Below are 18,579 nucleotides of genomic sequence, written 5' to 3'. Positions count from 1 at the left end.
TCCTGAAGTATCTTCAGGACTGGGGAAACTCGTGGCGCAAACTTTGTTTGCTTACACTTGATAAAGGATTAAAGTAAATATATAATTTATAGTCTAACCAAGTCAAAAAAACTTCCAACATCTTTCTCTAATCCATAGTAATTTAATAATAAGGTGTGACACCTTTTGGCGTATGGAAATATGACTTCTGCATTGCTTCAACCTTGGTATCACCTCTTGGTCTGGCTCCCACTGAAGAGACCTCAATAAAGGTCAAAACCGGTCTAGGTAGTGACCCTTCCCATAATGTATAGCGTTGCACATGTCTGCAAGGAGATGTGCTTTGCATTATGTGGAATACTAAGGAAAGTGATCAGAACTCGGTCCACCTTTGCCACGAGTTGTCCCAGTCCTGAAGATACTTCAAGCAAAAGTTTGTTTGCTTATACTTGGGTAAAGGATTAAACTAAATATATAATTTATAGTCTGAGTGAAAAAACTTCCAACAGTTCTATCTCCTATTAAATTCTTCCCTTTAATAATCTCAGGAAAGCTAACTGGTCAAAATTCAATGAATTCATTGAAAATAACATCAACGTAATTCCGCCTAAGGTTGATAACTGTAAAAGATTCACTAAACTCCTTATAGCATCTGGCAAAGGACACATCCCCAGAGGATGTTAAAAGATCTACACACAACGCTTATCACTGAGAATAGTATTCTTCTGGCAGAACATAACGGAACCATCTTGACACTACTTTTGCCCTGTTGAAGTCCTTGAGTGACAGTAGAAAACTCTCTGGCATGAAGAAATGAAAAATCTTAACTAATTTCTTCTCCTCAATAATAAATGATGAACAACTCCCAAAACTTTGGAATGAATCAAAGAGAATAGCCATGTTTAACTCCAATAAGTCAGCTGACAATTCTAATAACTACTGCCCTATAGCATTGCTCTGCACTTCTTACAAACTTTTTTGAAAAGATTATCCTCTAAGATTTCTTCAAAAATAGAAGTCATCTTAATAATGAACAGGCTGGATTTAGACTAGGCAGAAGCTTCTGCAACCAGGTCCTAGTCCTCATAGAAGCTGAGACATCAAACGGGTTTAAAAACAGTTATTGCATTTACAGACATAATATTAGCTTATAACACTGTATAGAAGAAAGGCTTACTGTATAAAAACAGCCAAAATAGTCAACTGCTAAAAAAACTCTAAAACTACTAAAACAAATGCTTTCCAATAGGAAAATAAAGGTTCATCTGAATTTGCAAAAAAAAAAAAAAAAAAAAGCAGAACATTTATCCTATAGGATTGACTGCCACAGAGTTAAGATCCATCCTCACCCCACCTCTGTTCAACTTGACTACAAGTGACATCCTTCCAACAGCCAGTCAAAAATTTATCTATACTGATGAAATAGCAATTGCCACCTAGAATAATACCTGTCAAGCATCGAGGAAACACTGAGCAAAGATCTGAGCTCATTGCAAAAATACTTCAAAACCTGGGGACTATCTTCTAATCCCAGCAAAAACTGTTGTTTCAGCTTTCCACATAATTACCTGGAGGCCACACAGAAAATTAAACTCCCATGAAAGCAACCTTTGCTTTCAATGCTATCAGTACAGGAGACCGTAGTCTCGTGTACTGATAGCATTTGGATCAAACTAAGTTTAAGATATTGTTCCTGGCAGATATCTTTAACTCACAGACACAACTTGGGGGGTTGTAATGCTTTGATCTTTCAAACAGCAGCCCCTGGCTCACGTCTTTCAAGTTGCTCACCATTTCCGAGCTGAAGTCACCACGACTTGTGGGCAGGTAGCTCAACATAATGAGAACCATCTCTTGTACCTTAAGGTCTACTACTCTCTCATAGCTGTCTTTTCCCACATCACTACTCCGTTTTTCAGAAGACAAGACACTACCACCAAAGAAAATAAAATCAAAATTAACATCCATCTTCCCATACATGAAGATATCCCTCCACCTCCATTTCACCATCTTACTTCCAGATCTCCTATCTTGCTTGTGGAAATGCCAGATGATGGTCCCTAGGACTGGTGGAGAAGACTCTGGAATGAACTACAAACAGTATCTGATCACAGTTTCCATCTATCAGACCTCTAGGGTTCAATCTATCTCCAACACCTCCAGAGCTAGCTAAACAAAATTAGGACTAGATAAGGCTGATATACGCACTCATTACATCTGAAGAATTTCAGTCACCTTTTTCGTGTATGGTGCTGTGAAGATTATGCATCACATCACTAATTATCCTACATACTCCTTTCCTCCAGGTATCAGGAACTTACACTTATTTTCAGATAGCGCTATGAACTGGTTAACTGAACTGCTGATCTGTTTATAGTTTTGCTCATTAATTTCTTGTATTTTTTACTCATATGCTAAATAAATAAAGTTTTATACCTTATATTAAGCATTACCAGCTTTAAAATCCCTATCATATTAGCTTGCTCATCCTGTTGTCTGTTTCCATATTTAATTTGCCATCTTCACTAAAAACCACTGAAAGATTTTACTTATTCTGTAGGTTCTCCATTTAGAATGCAGCAGACATTTTTATGTTCCTATTTTCATAGTTTTGGTCTTTTCGTTGCTGATTTTCATGCCAAGTTTATTATAGTAATTATTTAGTTTTTCCAGGGAATTTTGCAGACTTGTACTGGATTTATTTAGTAATATAACATCATTTACATAAGGAACTGAGATTAACATGCTAAATTTTGATATCAGGTTTAATGTTACTTTCCTTCATAATGTGATCCATATAATGAATAACAGATAATAACAATGGAGATAATGTGCACCCTTTTCTCACACCTGGTTTAATATCAAACCAACTTCCTGTGTCTCCTTCAGTTCTAACAGCTAACTTGCAACTCAGATATACACTAAGTATTGCTTGATATCCCATTAACACCATATAGCTGTAGCATTTTAAACAATTTTTTTGTCTTAGAACCTAGTCATATGCCTTTTCCAGATCTACAAAACTTAAATAATACATACAGAGCCTTGTTATATTCCTATGCTTTCTCAACAGTCTTAAAGTAAAAATGTGATCCTGACATCTGTTTTGCCTGAATTCAGCCTGTTCTTCTCCAAGCTTCCCTTCCACAATTTTTCTTAGCCATTTCTCAAATATACTCATATAAATCTTATCAGGAACACTCAGTATGGAATTATTTGTACAACAGTGCAAACAAGTTGGCTCCATTTCCGTCTGCTGAAAACTAACTTTTTCAGGTCGTTGCATCCATAATACATCAGCTCACCATCCATATCAAAAATATTGCATCATAAAATCAATATCCAGATCACACAAGATTTGTTCATCTGAAGAATTCCTAAAACAAGAATTGGAAATTATCAAAGAGACAGCCTTACTAAATGGATATAATCCAGTAACCCAAAAAATAATTATCCACTCTTCTACAAATCAACCCAGACAAGAAGAAGAAGTCCTCAGGACTCGCATTTCATGTATTAAAAGGCATCTCTGAACACGGTAAAAATAATCAGAAAATATAAACTCGTTGCTACTTACAAACCTATCAACCAAATTCACAACTTGCTACCTGCAAAAGACAAACTCTCACCATTGATGCTACCTGCCATATACTAAGCACCATGTTTGTGTAACTTGTCTTACTATGGACAAACAGGAAGATCTATAAATAAACATATCTCTGAATATCAAGATCACATCTGTCTTATCAAACCTCACAAATCTGGCTTTGCACAACATGCAATAAAAAATGCTAACCATGGGATCCAATGGCCAAATGCTAAGTTACTACATAGATCCACATATAAACATGAATGGTTATATAAAGAAAGTGCTGAAGCCTTACTTCATAGATGTAATCTTAATTGAAATGACCGTCTCACTATTCCAAAAGTGTGGGAAATTGTTATCCTCACTTGTAGTCAATAATTTCTTTGCTATATTTTAATTTAAGCTCAGTAATTTTTAATCCATGAACATGTGACTGTATACATAGAGAGATTCTAATTTAAGCATGCACACTACTGTTTTTTGAATTCAATTCCTATTGTTGTTCATTAGTTGTACTGATGATGTCTTATGATATATAAGATGAAATATTTACATAAGAAAGTTATTTACTGTGGCATACGTGTTATTCTATAGTTATATATTTTAGCTCCAACATTATGAAAGCCTTTTTTCTCTCAAATTTGTTGAAGATTTTACAGATTTGGCATTGCTTCTGGGACACAGATCTGGTCACTACCTGGGTTTTTGGGGATGAGAAAATGGTGAAGAGGATACAGAAGAAGTGAGCAAGATAGTGAAAGAGCTTTTGAATTCTCTCTTAAGAATAGATTGAAGTTTGTGAGCTGCAGAAGTTGGTTAATAGGCAGTAAAAAAAGGGATATGATAGAAACATGCAAGTTAGTATAAGGATTTTATAGGATTAATGCAGAGGAAATTTTTGAGTACTTGGTTAGAGAAAAAGGTCAGAATGAGGATTATCTCTGGAAATTCAGTAATAGTATAGTTAGTAAGATATTATTGAGGAATAGATTTTTTGCTAGTGAATGAGTGGAACAGGTTGTCAGCGGACATAAGGCTTTGTCATTGAAAATAAAGTCAAGGAGAGGTATGATAAGTACTGTCTGAATACAGTTAGTGTTGGCCTTCTGTGATGAGTTTAACTCCATGAAATGCCCATGTAATAATAATGTCTTTAACTAATGTTTCTGGTAAAATTACTTTGGATTTCCAGGATACTATGTAGCTAGTTTGAGAGTTTAACAATAATGTGATAGTCTTATGTTATGTAACTTATTAAATGTGGAAAGTACTTTCACTTATTAAGTTATTTTAATGTTTCAGAATTTGATGTAGTTGCTTTATATCTTTAAGGAAATGACAATTCAGTGGACCTTAGTAGCTGGATTTCTGTATGCAGAAATTATTTTTATTATTCTACTTGTTCTTCCTTTTATTTCACCAAAGACGTAAGTATATTTTTATTAATATGATTAAATTTTAAATATTCATATTTCTCTGGACAATAAATACTTATATTTTACAGCTCTTTTATTAAGCATAGTGATTTTTAATCTACTCATGAGCTGGTGAAGGGAATCGGGAGTTATGAAAATCTTGGAATGGACAAGATTGTATAACACACAGTTGATAATCTGTGATTATCATGAATGATTATCTTTTTGCATTTACTTGACTTGAGATACATCTGCATTGATAGGTGAAGCAGAATTTGTTGGGAGGTTAAGAATTACGCACTTGAATCCACATTTGATGGGTGTATGGTTTAGTGATACATTGAAACTGTAATACAAAGATTAACAATTCCCCAATTAGTAAGCAATAGCAATCATAGTATTGATAGATTCAATCCATCTGAATAAAGCAAAGTTTATGCAGCATTGATATTGCAAAATTAACTTCTAATATCAGTGCTGCAGCATTCTCTTTCTCATATACCAACAATTATCAATTAAATAATCATTAGTATCTGTCACAAAGGATATCAGTTAAACTAAAACCTTCCAAATACTTGTTCAGGAACTAAATGTCCTTCCTCTATTCCTTTTGACAAAGTTTGCTGGCCTGGTTGGCTGAGTGGTTAACGTATCCGCTCTTCAGCCAAAAGGCTGCAGGTTCGAATCCCACTGTGGGCATGGATGTTGTGATTGTCTGTGAAAGTACTAGTGGTGGTAGGCGGTGGTAGATGGCGTTGGTGTTAGATGAAGAAGTATATTATAACTGAAGGTTGGTGGAGTAGTGAGACGAAGAGTTGTAGACTAGATGCCCTCCCTCGATGAGTCTTTTGATTCCCTGGAGGTGTGATGTATTAATAATAATAATTAATAAAAAGTTGATTTCAATGATTGACTGCCTTCACTAAATTATTATTTCCTTAATTCTAAGCCACATTTGCTCTTCTTTAGTTTGAAACTGTCTCTTTGTACGACAGTTTCATCAGTTTTCCAAAAATGTAAAACTATCCCTATAATTGAATTAAATAAACCTTGTATTGTTTTGCAAATTTCAGTTAAGTCTTCTTTATTTTTCTTCTTTCTAAGAATTTTGTAACTTGCAGAATCAGTCTTCAAACATAAGAATAGTAACTCAAACCAGTTATCTGATCATTCTTTTACCTCAGAATTGTTTTATAGTTTACTCCAAACTTTTGCACATTATAAGAATTTTTCTCTGCCTATAGACAAAAACTCTTGCATTTAACTAAAGAATCCCATTTATAGTTCTTAATGCCTTACTTAAATAATAAAACACTAATGGCAATTAAGTAACCATTACAAATAAACTTCTGTTTCTCCTGAACTTCTTTAATACACATCCATTATTTTACTAATATTTGGAAGATTTTGTAATATCTTCCACTTTTCCAACTTATTCACCTATATTCTCTCATCTGCTTTCTTTTTGGCATAAAACATTGTATCTTCACCTACATGATTACCTAGACAAACTGTTCATTCAATAATTAGTTTCTTCAGTCATCTCAGTCATCTTTCTACAGTCAACATTATTATTATTCTTTTTACTTATCATATAACAAAAGAGCATTGCAGGTTCCTTTATTCAGCTCAGCTATTTGCTTCTTATAATTTGACTTTTCATTTTTATGTACCTTGTGAATGAGCATGTACATTCTCTTGAAGTTCTTTAAGATTTTCACTTTGTGTTCTTGCTTAATATGCTCCTTGACATGATGTTTTCCAGTGACTGTTCATTCATTCATGTTGCATGAGTCACTGATGATCCTTGCTGCAGAACTTAATTTATACATCTATAATGTACAGTATATTATATATTTATAAGATTGCAAATAACATTATTATCAAAAACGTGTGACAATGAGTAAGTGAAATGATTCAAATTGCAATGGACAAAAGATCTGAAGTCCTAATTTTGCAACCTCTGTGTTGTAAAAAAAGAAGTATTATGTATATGTAGGAGTTGATCTTAAGATAAATCTCCCAAATTTTTGGCAAATTAATGCATCCATACTTCAAGTTAGGAGAATTCTTTATAGCCACGGCTGACTCTAAAAATAATCTTTCTGATCTGTAATGACTTCTAAATAGCACATCTGTTTTCTTCCATCTAATCCTGTGTGAAGGGGTGTCCACAGCATAGTTTGCCAGTCCTGACTTGCCATAATAATGGTAGTGAATGCATTTTTTTATGTTCTCTAAGGCAAATATTAACAAATCTTCCTCTCTGCCCATATTAGGCCAAGTTACAGTCACAAGGAACTTCATACATTCCAGGATATGCTAGAGGATGGAGTTTATCCTTTGGAGAGTGGATCAGCATTGCTAATTTAACTGCTGGACTGGCTGATGATGTGATTGTTTATGCAGATATCTTCCTGTGTGTGTGTGTGTGTGTGTGTGTGTGTGTGTGTGTGTGTGTGTGTGTGTGTGTGTTGGCTTCCTATAAATGGAAAAAAGATAGCGATCCATCTGAAAGGCGGGTGACTAACGTGTCAAGAAAAGGCAAACAGTTATTAGATTCTTTTTCCACTGTGAAGTGAATTTTGGAGTTGGCTGTTTAGGTAGGTGACAAATGCATCCAAAGTGTCTTGTCCATGGGGCCAAATGGCGAATACATCATGAACAAAGTATAATCACACTAGGGGGCTTATATGTAGCTATGGTAAGTATTTTGTTTTCAAAGTGTTTCATGTAAAAGTTAGCTTGGTGGGGGGAGGGGGTTGGACCATAGCAGTATCATTAATCTATTTGTAGATTTTTTCTCCCCATGTAAAGTAACCTGCATACGTTGTAAATTTGAATAATTCAAAAATATCAGGAGGACATTTCGACTTCATTAAATTTAGAGTGTCTATCAGTAGTACATTAATAAATAAAGAAGTGACATCAAAACTAACATTTATGTTTGAATTTTTAAGGATATGATTTTTAAGTAATGATTTGAAATGGACTGAATTTTTTTACAAAAGTAGGAGTTGATTGACAGCAAGGGGGCAAGAGACCTAGCTGGACCAAACTGAATATATAATCAGGCTTGGTAATACCTTGTTTCCTGTTACATTGATTAAGGGTTAAAATTTCTGTGGATTCTTTGAATGTCCTGACAAAGAAATTAATATTTGATTTTTCTCTGTTATGTGTTGCTAGTTCTTATTTATGCTTTATTTTTTAACAAGGATGTGTTCTGACTGACCCGATTGTCCCACATAGCAAATTCTTTATAACAGCTGGTCTTTGTATCCTGCCAGTTTTTCACGTCATGATTGGAGAGGTTTTAGGAATCAAGGCGACTTAAGAGATCTTGTTGACTATGTAGAAAGCCACTTTTATTCTTTCTTGATGTAATATTTTTGAGATCTTGTTAATGAAGAACAATAAATAAGGGAGATAAATAAATAAACAAAAAATATTCTCCACCATTTTATTATAAGTATTATAACTTTATTTTATTTTACTTATTTTATTATTCTTCACTATTATTATTATTTTTTTTTTAGAGGATAAGACTTGAAGTTCTTGGCTTCTTTTCTCCATATTGCTAGAAATGGTAATATCTTTCTCACAGGATTTCATAGTAACATTTTTTTGTGATGGATAGTGGTGGGATGTTACATGGAGCTGTCTTCCTGTGTGTGTGTGTGTGTGTGTGTGTGTGTGTGTGTGTGTGTGTGTGTGTGTGTGTGTGTGTGTGTGTGTGTATGTGTGTGTGTGTGTGTTGGTTGGTTTTCTCTAGACTGTAAAGCTAAGTTTATTCTGTTCTGAAACCTACTGGAGGGAGGGGGGAAAGAAAACAAATGGGAACTGTTGTTTTTTAATTCAAGATTCAATCCAGACATCACATTGCTAATCATCCTAATACATCATGAATTGTGCATGTTCCATATTGTTTATTTTGAATATGGAAAAAAAAGTTGTTTTTTTAATGTCATTCTCCTGAAGTGCACTATAATACACAAGAAAACGAGAGATTAACCTTGAGATTGTCTAACAGACAATTTCCATGTGGCATACATGTATACTGAACATAATGCTTCAACAAAGAAGATAATAATCATCTTTGCATTTTACTACGTACAGTAATGCAACTCTTTTCAATTATAAACAGCACCCATTTATGCAATTTTATATTCATTCATACAATGGTTTTGACCAATAAAATTCAATGTAAGGTTGTGTTGCTTCTGTTGAAAAGAAGGCAATGCAAAAATCTATTACAATTAAATACTAATACTAAAATTGTTAAATTTAGTCATGATGGTTTGTGAACTCTGAGATAGGCCACAGGCTAAACTTACTTTATACTACTGTTGTTACACTTGTCCAAAACAATGATAAGTTTTTAGTCAAAAGTGCTACACTAGTTAATACTACAGTTATCCATAAACGGTGACAATCTTATTACCGAAATGGAAAAACTTTTAATGGTGTAGATTGATGACTAAATTGATTGGTGTGTTCCCTTAAGCCAATCTATTGAATAACTTTTTCATTTGCATTTCTGATGTAAATAAATCATTCATTTATGTTATTTATGCACATAGATGATGACTGCTTAAAAACATTATTAAACCATTGCATGCATTTGCAGGTGTGTGTGTGGGGGGGGGATGCTGTGATTCGCTGCTCAACGAAATTCACTATATGAAGGTGGGCTGGAACCTCGCATGCCATACAACCAGGGTGTGCCTGTATCTTTTTGGTGTTGGCATGGATAAATTTTTGAAAACATTCCTATTTGATCATCAGTCAAGAAAAATCAACTGCCAACTGATGTTTATGGTATTTATATTATATTTACATTTTTTTTAAAACAATTTCATATTTTTAGGTTTCTAATATTCATTCAAAGTTATAATCTTTATCATTATATATTATATCCAGATGGCAGAAGCTGTTCAATTCTGGAATTTGTCAAACAGTAGCTCAGAGGGCAAACATCTATTTCACAGTATTTATTCTTATATTGGTATTATTTTTCCTTGGTAAGTATTCTCTCTCTCTCTATATATATATATATATTATTTTTTTTTACATATTACGTATTATTTTTTGTTGTTGTTCAGTTAAATATATTAAGTGATTTTTTTTATTCCTTTTATGAGTATTATATCAGCAGAAGATATCTGTTTGAAATTTTGAAATAAATTTCCAAAAGTGTCATGAAGGAAGTATTGATGCCTACTTTTGGCATTTTTCCATTTGGAACAAAAATTGGAAAGTTTATTACATATACAAGACAGATCCAAGGTATAAAAATAATACTAAATCCCTGAAAAAAGTAAACTTAGAATACTGTTGAAGACAGTACCCTTGGTTTACTTTTTCAGAGATCTAGTATCATGGAAAGACTTCATAATATTTATATTTACTTTACAAATATTTACTACCCAATATGTTTTCCATAAGATAAAAGTGTTAGTCATTGTTTTCAGATTTTTATTTTGACTAAAAAACTTGTTGCATTAAAAGCAACACAATGTGATAAGATAAATGTGACATTTTGGTATTTAAGTGGAGATACCCGACTTCTTTCCCTTAATGAATTAGGCTCACTGGCCTGACACATCCACTAACTTGCCTTTGTAGAAACTTAATTAATACTAGATACTTTTATCCTATCTCTGCATTCTGTATGGCTGTTAACTACCCTGGCTAGTTTGCTTGTGAGAGGAAAAAGCTGTTATAAAGGTTCTTCACATCCTAGATGGAATTCAACTCAAAGTCTTTTCCAGTCACAGGGCATCGTCATTATTTGAGCTACAGAGACTTTACTTTATTTAAGTCACATAGAAGTCTTTAGAACCAGATTTTTACTTTAAGACAAATAGTAGAAAAAGTTTGGAATACCAGAGGAACTTCATCACTTTCATTCCAAAGAAGTAATGATGGTATCATTATTTCTTTCATTTATAGGTGAAGCTTCTTTTAATTAATCCTACAAAACTGTACCAGGTAGTTGTTTTACCAATATAATTCCTAAAGTCAAATTCTCTTTCAACTGAAATACCCAGATCTTTGCATTCCATCAACTTTTCTGAAGCCTGTCCATCGTTATTAACAAATTCCTGGTATGTACCTAGGGGGGGGGGGGGTATAGAATTAATATTATGAGTGCCAGATTGAAAGTTTGCATCATTACCATCTTTTGTATCAGTCCATCTAGATCTTGATCTTCCTATTACTTTTTTTTTTTTTTTTTTTTGCCATCCTGAATTTTGCAAAAGCATTTGACATGATACCGCATTGAGCTCTGTTACAAAAACAGGAAGGAACAAATGGAGATGGATAGGAAGCTGGTTCTGTAGATGTGGGCGGGACTAATGACAGATACCAAAGAATGATATATGAAAGAGCAGATCCCAGGAGAAAACAGGTGACTAGTCACAGTTCTGTTTAGTTTGTACAGAAATGATATAAAAAATGGAGGGAAATATTTGGTTGTTTGTTGATGATGAAAAATTGGGTAGCAAAATAGTTAAGGCAATGTAAGAACTTGCAGGATGATTTAAACTGCAGGTATGGACAAAAAGTATTATGTGCTGGTTTAATGTGGAAAAGGATAAAGTTATGCATTTTAGAATGAAATAATTACCAGCTATTTACATTTACAGAGCTGTACTCCAAGAAATTGATGACAATGTTTTGAAGAAATAACCATATTAGAAATTATGGTGTTTGAAGCAAACACTTTCATTTCTAATATGGTTCCTGTTGTTATTATCTCAATTTTCTATAACTTTCATATCTTTAGTTTCTGATTTTAATCAATTGTTTTAGTCCTAAATCTCAGCTCTAATATTAAAATTGGTTTGACTGCTTTATTTTTATAGTATTGGTAGGTGAAAAAGTTGAAGTTTATATGGTATATTGCTAAGGTGGTCAAAGTTCATTGGAGTACTTGGTAATTAAGGAAAACACTAACAAGTAGATATAATGAAGTTATAATTCCTCTTTATAAGGCTTTGATGTATACAGATCTGGATTACTGTGCTCAGCTCTCATTACCTGATTTCTGTAGGATGAGGAACAGTGGTGGAGATGATCTGGAGGTGAGTGATCAAGATGATGAGTAGTCTGTGGAGAGGAGACACTAACTGGGATGATAGATTTAGGATTTCTGGGTTGCAGAAGTTAAAGAACTTATGTGGAAAACAGTGGATGTTATAGTGTTTGAAGCATTTAAGTTACTGAAAAGGTTTTCTAGAATTAATTAATGCAGAAAAAATTTTTCAGATTTCTTAGAGGGGACAAGGGGTCATTCCTAGAAATTGAGTAATGATTAGCATGGGTGTGAGAACTTGATTTTTTGTTTGGAGAGTGGTAATGAATGGAATTCTTTGCCGAAATAAATGTTTTTTCAATCATTGAGTTCAAGTGGGGTGCAACAGATGTCGTGTAGATAGTTTGAGTCTCCCACAATGAGTATTCAGATTTCCATGGAATTTTCCATGCAATAATAATAATAATGAGATTATTCATATTTGGTCTTTGTATATTTAATAAACACAAAACTTATTCTTATATAAGACCATCTATTTAATACAACTATGCACAAGAACGCCTACTAGTTTTGCTAGCCTACTGTCTAGCTTTGTCAAGACTAAAAAAGGTGAACAAAAAAATAATAAATGCAAAAAAACGAACTAATACAGAACCATTTACAATGGTTAGTCACCAAATTTAACAGCTCGCATGACAATGTGTGCATGTAGCGAGATGCTTCAGTTATTACTGTTAACACGCGCTACATAGTTTTTAGCATACTGTAGTTCTGCTATACTTAATGAATTAATCAGATTTTTCCATTAATCTTTTAATACTGCTCCTTGATTTCGATTGAGGTTGTTTCCTGTTCGTAGGACCACTGCTGCTTCTTTGAATATTCTGGATCTGTAACCATCCTCTATATATGGCATAAAGCTGTTTTCCCAATCTATCGCTTGGTTAGAAGTTGAGAAGTGGAACGCTGTCTTTAGGTGATCTTAAAAATTATCTAATGGTTGTAGTCGGTTTGAACACAACTTTGATGTTGTAAGGCTTTAAAATTCTAGCTATTTTGGTGGAGACTGAACTAACATAGGGGATGACAACTGATGAAATGTACTGAGTAGCTATTCTATGTTGTTAAAGGTTATTTTTATAAAGCAATTTGTTGATTATGTTCGAAGGATAACCATTTTGAGAAAGGGTTTTCGATATTTAAGAAAGTTCAGTACGAACATCTTCTTCATCTGTGACTAGGTTTTGGGCTCTATTCTGTAACATATATCTGATTAATCTGATTAATTCATTCATTAAATATAGTGGAACTACAGTATGTTAAAAACTATGTAACGCGTGTTCACAATAATAACTGAAGCATTTCGCTACATGCACACATTGTCACACGAGCTATTAAATTTGGTGTATTAACCGTTGTAAACGGTTCTGTATTAGTTAATTTTTTTGCATTTATTATTTTTTTGTTCACTTTTTTAGTCTTGACAAAGTAGGCTAGCAAAACTAGTAGGCGTTCTTGTACATAGTTGTATTAAATAGATGGTCTTATATAAGAATAAGTTTTGTGCTTATTAAATAATAATGAGACTTCTTTTCTCTTAATTTTGGAAAAAATAATATTTTGTATTTACTCTCTCTCTCTCTCTCTCTCTCTCTCTCACACACTCAAAAGTATATAGATATATACACAGGTTTTTTTTTTATTTTTTATTTTTGCAGATTCTATCAGGGAGATGAACAAATATTCAGCATCAATGGAACTTGAGAATAAACATGGACATGTAGATGCTGAAATACAGAATAGCATGAAATTGTTCCGATCCCAGAGAAACTTCTACATAGCAGGGTTTGCTTTATTTTTGTGGCTGTAAGTAATGTTTTTATGTTATAAGAAATATATATTCTTGTTTCAGACCTGTATGCAAACAGAAACTTGAATATAAACTCATATTCATGAGAGTGTTTAGTGTGTGTATGAGCATTTACTTTCACCAAAAGTTGTTCTTTGTTCAGGGTCAGCAAAATGTAGCCTGCAGGCCTATTCAAGCTTACAGATTATTGTACAGCCGATTAGCTAAGGACAGTTTTTAAATGAATTTCTTGGCAGAATCATGAAATTGCTCTTTCAATATCCATAGAGTAGTGTTAATGTAATGCATCATGCCCATTCATTTGCATATTGTCTATGGCTGCTTTCGTACCATGTATAGTTGTGGCAGTCATGTATGTTGCATTCTTTTTGCCCTGCATTGCCACAAAACCTGCTTGTAATCACAGTGCTAACTTCACAATGCTTTTAGTCACACACATCACAAGATTATGTGGCTGATATTTGTGCATATTTGTTAATGTACAAATTTGGTAGTTTGGAAAACATTTTCTGAGAGGAAATGAAAAATTTCATTGCAAATCAACCTTATTTGACATGCATTTGCAATAGATTTTGATGATTTGGAACACCAACTGTGAACTTCAATTAAGTGAAATTATGTGCTTAAAAAAGAATTCCACACTTTCACTGAATTCCCCAAAACCTTTTGTAAGCAATTGTGTTCTCTATTTTGTTAATAAGAATTGTGTACATTTTGTTTTCTGTCTTATAAGTAGATGATATCCTCGATTTTACCCTTAGCCTGCAAAATGTCCCTTCACAGATCTCTACTCTACTACAATGAAAAACAAATACTCAGAAGGTGTATGTTGCTTTCCATTATAATGTATTAGGAGTTGTCATCTGCATGCATTTTGATCCTTAATAGATCTTGTTGCATGTGACTAAACTTGAAAGATATTATGATTTAATAATAGACATGATATGATTTTTTTTTATAGAGAACAAGCTGGTATGTAATCATATTCTAAATTTTGAATATGATATAGTTTGAGAAACATAATTTTGTTTGATTTTTGATATAGCATACAGTTCTAGTCTTGTTTTTTATCTATATTAATTTATCTCAGTGTGTGCGTGTGCACACACACACACACACCAAGATAAATTAATCAATATAGATAAATAAATTTTAAAAATATATATATATGAATTGCTTAAAGATCAAAGCCAAATAACTGAGAGGAGACCACATCCCCTTTCAGGAATGTGGAGAACTGACTGGACATTTTGACCTAATGCCCAGTCACTTGGTGTGTGCCCTGTTAGTATGTGTCTACTGTGTAATGAACAAACAAAGATGGACTAGCAATTTGGGACTTAGCCAACCAAATTGTACTGCATTATTGGCTTAAAACACACATACATATGATGGTACAACATGATGAGATTTCGTATCGGTTGGGATGTTGACCAGTTAAACAAGGCCCCCTGCTGTTTTCTTTAGGACTTAGTGTGTGCCCTGTTAGTATGTGTCTACTGTGTAATGAACAAACAACGATGGACTAGCAATTTGGGACTTAGCCAACCAAATTGTACTGCATTATTGGCTTAAAACACACATACATATGATGGTACAATATGATGAGATTTCGTGTCGGTTGGGATGTTGACCAGTTAAACAAGGCCCCCTGCTATTTTCTTTAGGACGAACAGTGAAAAGTCAGCTACTGAAACAAGCTCCAACTCAACATATAGAAGAAGAAGAATAAACCGAACATCAGAAGAACTAAAAATAGGAACCATCAATATAAGGAGTATTAATGGAAAGGAAATTGAACTTTCATCAGAATTCAAAAAGTACCACATGGATACAGTTGGCATTACTGAGACAAAGAAGAAAAAAACAGGTGAGATTTTACTAAATAATAAGTATAGGATTCATTTCAGACAAATTATGGAAACTACAGCTGTGTTAGAAATAACTATTTTAATTTCCTGACATTTTGACCTTTATATTAAGGTCATTATCTGGAATACACACACACACACATATATATATACACAGAGACAAACTATACTACATTTCACCTAGTATGCTAAAGAGACAATGATTTAATAAATGGTTATTCTACTGGCCTGAACTCTAGTGAAAAAATAACTACATCAAAGCTATATTCTGTTTATGACAACATACGAGAAAATTTTTTTTCCACATAGTTTTATTACAGCAAAAGTGATGTCCTAATTTAACATGAGAATTTTTATATTAGATTTAAGATCCCGGATTACCTGTAGTCCTATTTATAATTAACTCTTAGGAAATAAGCACGATAAGTTATTTTATAACTTATCATGCTCGGTTTTACAGGGGTCTTAAATCAGAATATTAAATAAAAAAATTAATGTGAAGTTGATGTAAAGTATAAATGAAAAATTCAGTTATAATGTGTAATGTATATGTATGATTAAGTATTACCTGTAAAATTATCGTGTTCAACACAAAGGAAAAGAATTATTCTTTGTTAAAGTAATGAGCCAGCAGGAAAGTTGTCCAGATTAGCAAAGAACAAAGGAAACATCCTGAAAGAAAAAATCGCAGAGACTTGAGAAAGTTGAAAATCTTCAAGAACAAAGACTTCAGTAAAGGCATGCAAAAGTGACATCGACACGCCTGAGGATAAGATGTGAAAATTGCAGAGAAAAAGACAAAGAATGGGAAAGGATATTTAAGTGACTTGATGAGTAGGAAATGGTTTCACTTGTTCACCGGAGGCTCACTGCAGTTTTCATGGAGCTCCAGTGTTTCGAGAGTTGAGAAGTTTTGAAGTACAGAAGTTGCCATGTTTCTCTGCAACCACCGGCACCTGTGATTGGCAACCGATAGAAAAGTCTCACAGATGAAGTCCAGGTCTCCCCCAGTGAATTTTCTGGTAGAAAAGCTTCCAGGCGCCGACTACAGAGAAAAAGAAATGGAAGGACATCACTCGAAATTCGCATAGAGCCACCATTAACGATGAAATGCATTGCCGAGACGTCCTAGTGAGAACAGGAAATGTTCTGATCAGGACAAAGGAATGAGATGTCTTAATGGAACTTTTACTGAATGCGATGGACTGTTTGTGAAGGAAGATCTGTGTGTAGCTGTAATATGTTGATACTCTTGTACTATAGATAGATATATTCAAATGTGTAAAGGTGTGAAATAAGTTATCTTAATTATGTATAAATACTGTATTGTAAAATAGCGTAGCATATAGAATTGTATTATAATATAGGGGATGATAATCAAGATAGTAGGAAGGTAGCCATAACTAAATATTTAATTTCAAATGTACATGTATTTCTTGGTTAAAATAAATGACTTGTAAACAATATGCTGATCTGATACTTGTCAATGCACTATCTCCAAAAAAATTATGAATCTGTGTGCTGATAGGAAATTGCTATGATTAGCTTAAGTTTTGAGTAAGATAATTAGAAGTTTCTGTTAAAGTTATGAGCCCCTGCATTGCTGTTATTCCACAGTTCAATCCCTCATGCTCAGAACCACAGTCTGGCTGGTCAGTCAAAAAACAAATACATTTTGCCAGACCGAAGAGCGTAAGGGGTTGATTGAATCATAGACATATGGCTGGTGGCAATTTGAATTAAAGTCGGTACGTATGATAAGGATTAAGGCAAGGTAGTAAGGGGAGGGGAGGGGGGCGTCAATTCAGCATAAGTGCGTTTAGGAACTTAGGAAGGAAAACTTTAGCTCCGTGTGGTACATATATAAACAATAATAAAAAAAAAAAAACTATTACACAAATTTTACAAAAGGTTATGTGGGTAGAATACGTGCCTTCCATATTCTTGGAATTTTTAAGATTACGGTGGCTGATAGGAATTTCACAGGCTTCCTTAAATTTATGTTCATACAAAGTTTTCGTGTGATGTAAACAACAGATGCTTTTCCAGTCAGTTCTATGTAAAGTATTCAGGGCATGATCAGAAAGGCTAGCTTTACCATAGTTATTAAATTTATCTGCCATTTATGTTCTTTTTTCTGATAGGCATTGTGTGTCCCGTTTCCCCTATATAGGGGCAAATTATAGGTGCACTGAATATGGTATACTCCAAGGTGGGCCAGTGGAGGAAGTGGATCCTTGGATGAGTTGAGTAAGTTCCTTAATTTTGCAGGAGGTTTAAAGGTGGATTTAAGGTTGTATTTCTGTAGTATTCTGTTTATTTTGTCTAATATCCCTTTAATGTATGGAATGGTTACAGTTTTATTGTAGTCTAGTTTATTTTTAAGTGAGGTCTTGTGAAAAATTTTGTGGATAGTATTTTGGCTGTAACCATTGTTTAGGAAGGTATTGCTGATAACTTTTAATTCATCTTTAAGTGCTTGTTCATTGGAGCAAATCTTTAAACCCCATTTTTAGCATGTTAATGACACCTAGCTTTTGTGTTGGGTGGTGGTAAGAGTTTTTGTGTATATGTTGGCCAGTATGTGTAGGTTTCTGCTAAACAGTGAAGGAAAGAACTGCCAGAAGGAAGACGTGTGACAAGTGTATCTAGAAAAGGAAGTGTGTGTTCTGCTTTTCAATCTCAATTGTGAATTGTATGCATTTGTGTTGTTTGTTTAGGTGGATGAGGAAAGTGTCTAATGTCTGATGACCATGGTACCAGATAGCGAAAACATCATCAACGTATCTAAGCCAGACTTGGGGTTTTAAAGG

At 33.7% G+C, this 18,579-nt stretch overlaps 1 protein-coding gene across 2 annotated transcripts in view; it reads left to right on the top strand.

Moving 5' to 3' along the window:
• The window catches only part of LOC150108340 (B-cell receptor-associated protein 31-like), a 120,641-nt gene that overhangs the window by 8,162 nt on the left and 93,900 nt on the right, over window positions 1-18,579 (top strand). For both annotated transcript variants that reach the window (XM_090390706.1, XM_090390708.1), the window contains exons 2-4: window positions 4,901-4,995; window positions 9,907-10,007; window positions 13,744-13,891. In XM_090390706.1, the coding sequence (XP_090246832.1) occupies window positions 4,904-4,995; window positions 9,907-10,007; window positions 13,744-13,891 (341 nt within the window). In that variant the 5' untranslated portion in view covers window positions 4,901-4,903. The remainder of the gene's footprint in view (window positions 1-4,900; window positions 4,996-9,906; window positions 10,008-13,743; window positions 13,892-18,579) is intronic.

The sequence above is a fragment of the Typopeltis vanoorti genome, chromosome 3, assembly GCF_054136105.1.
Source record: "Typopeltis vanoorti isolate ZY-2024b chromosome 3, IOZ_Tvanoo_1.0, whole genome shotgun sequence".
Classification (NCBI taxonomy): domain Eukaryota; kingdom Metazoa; phylum Arthropoda; class Arachnida; order Uropygi; family Thelyphonidae; genus Typopeltis; species Typopeltis vanoorti.
The sequence above is the reverse complement of the archived record's forward strand: the minus strand, read 5'-3'. Positions and strand labels throughout refer to the sequence as shown.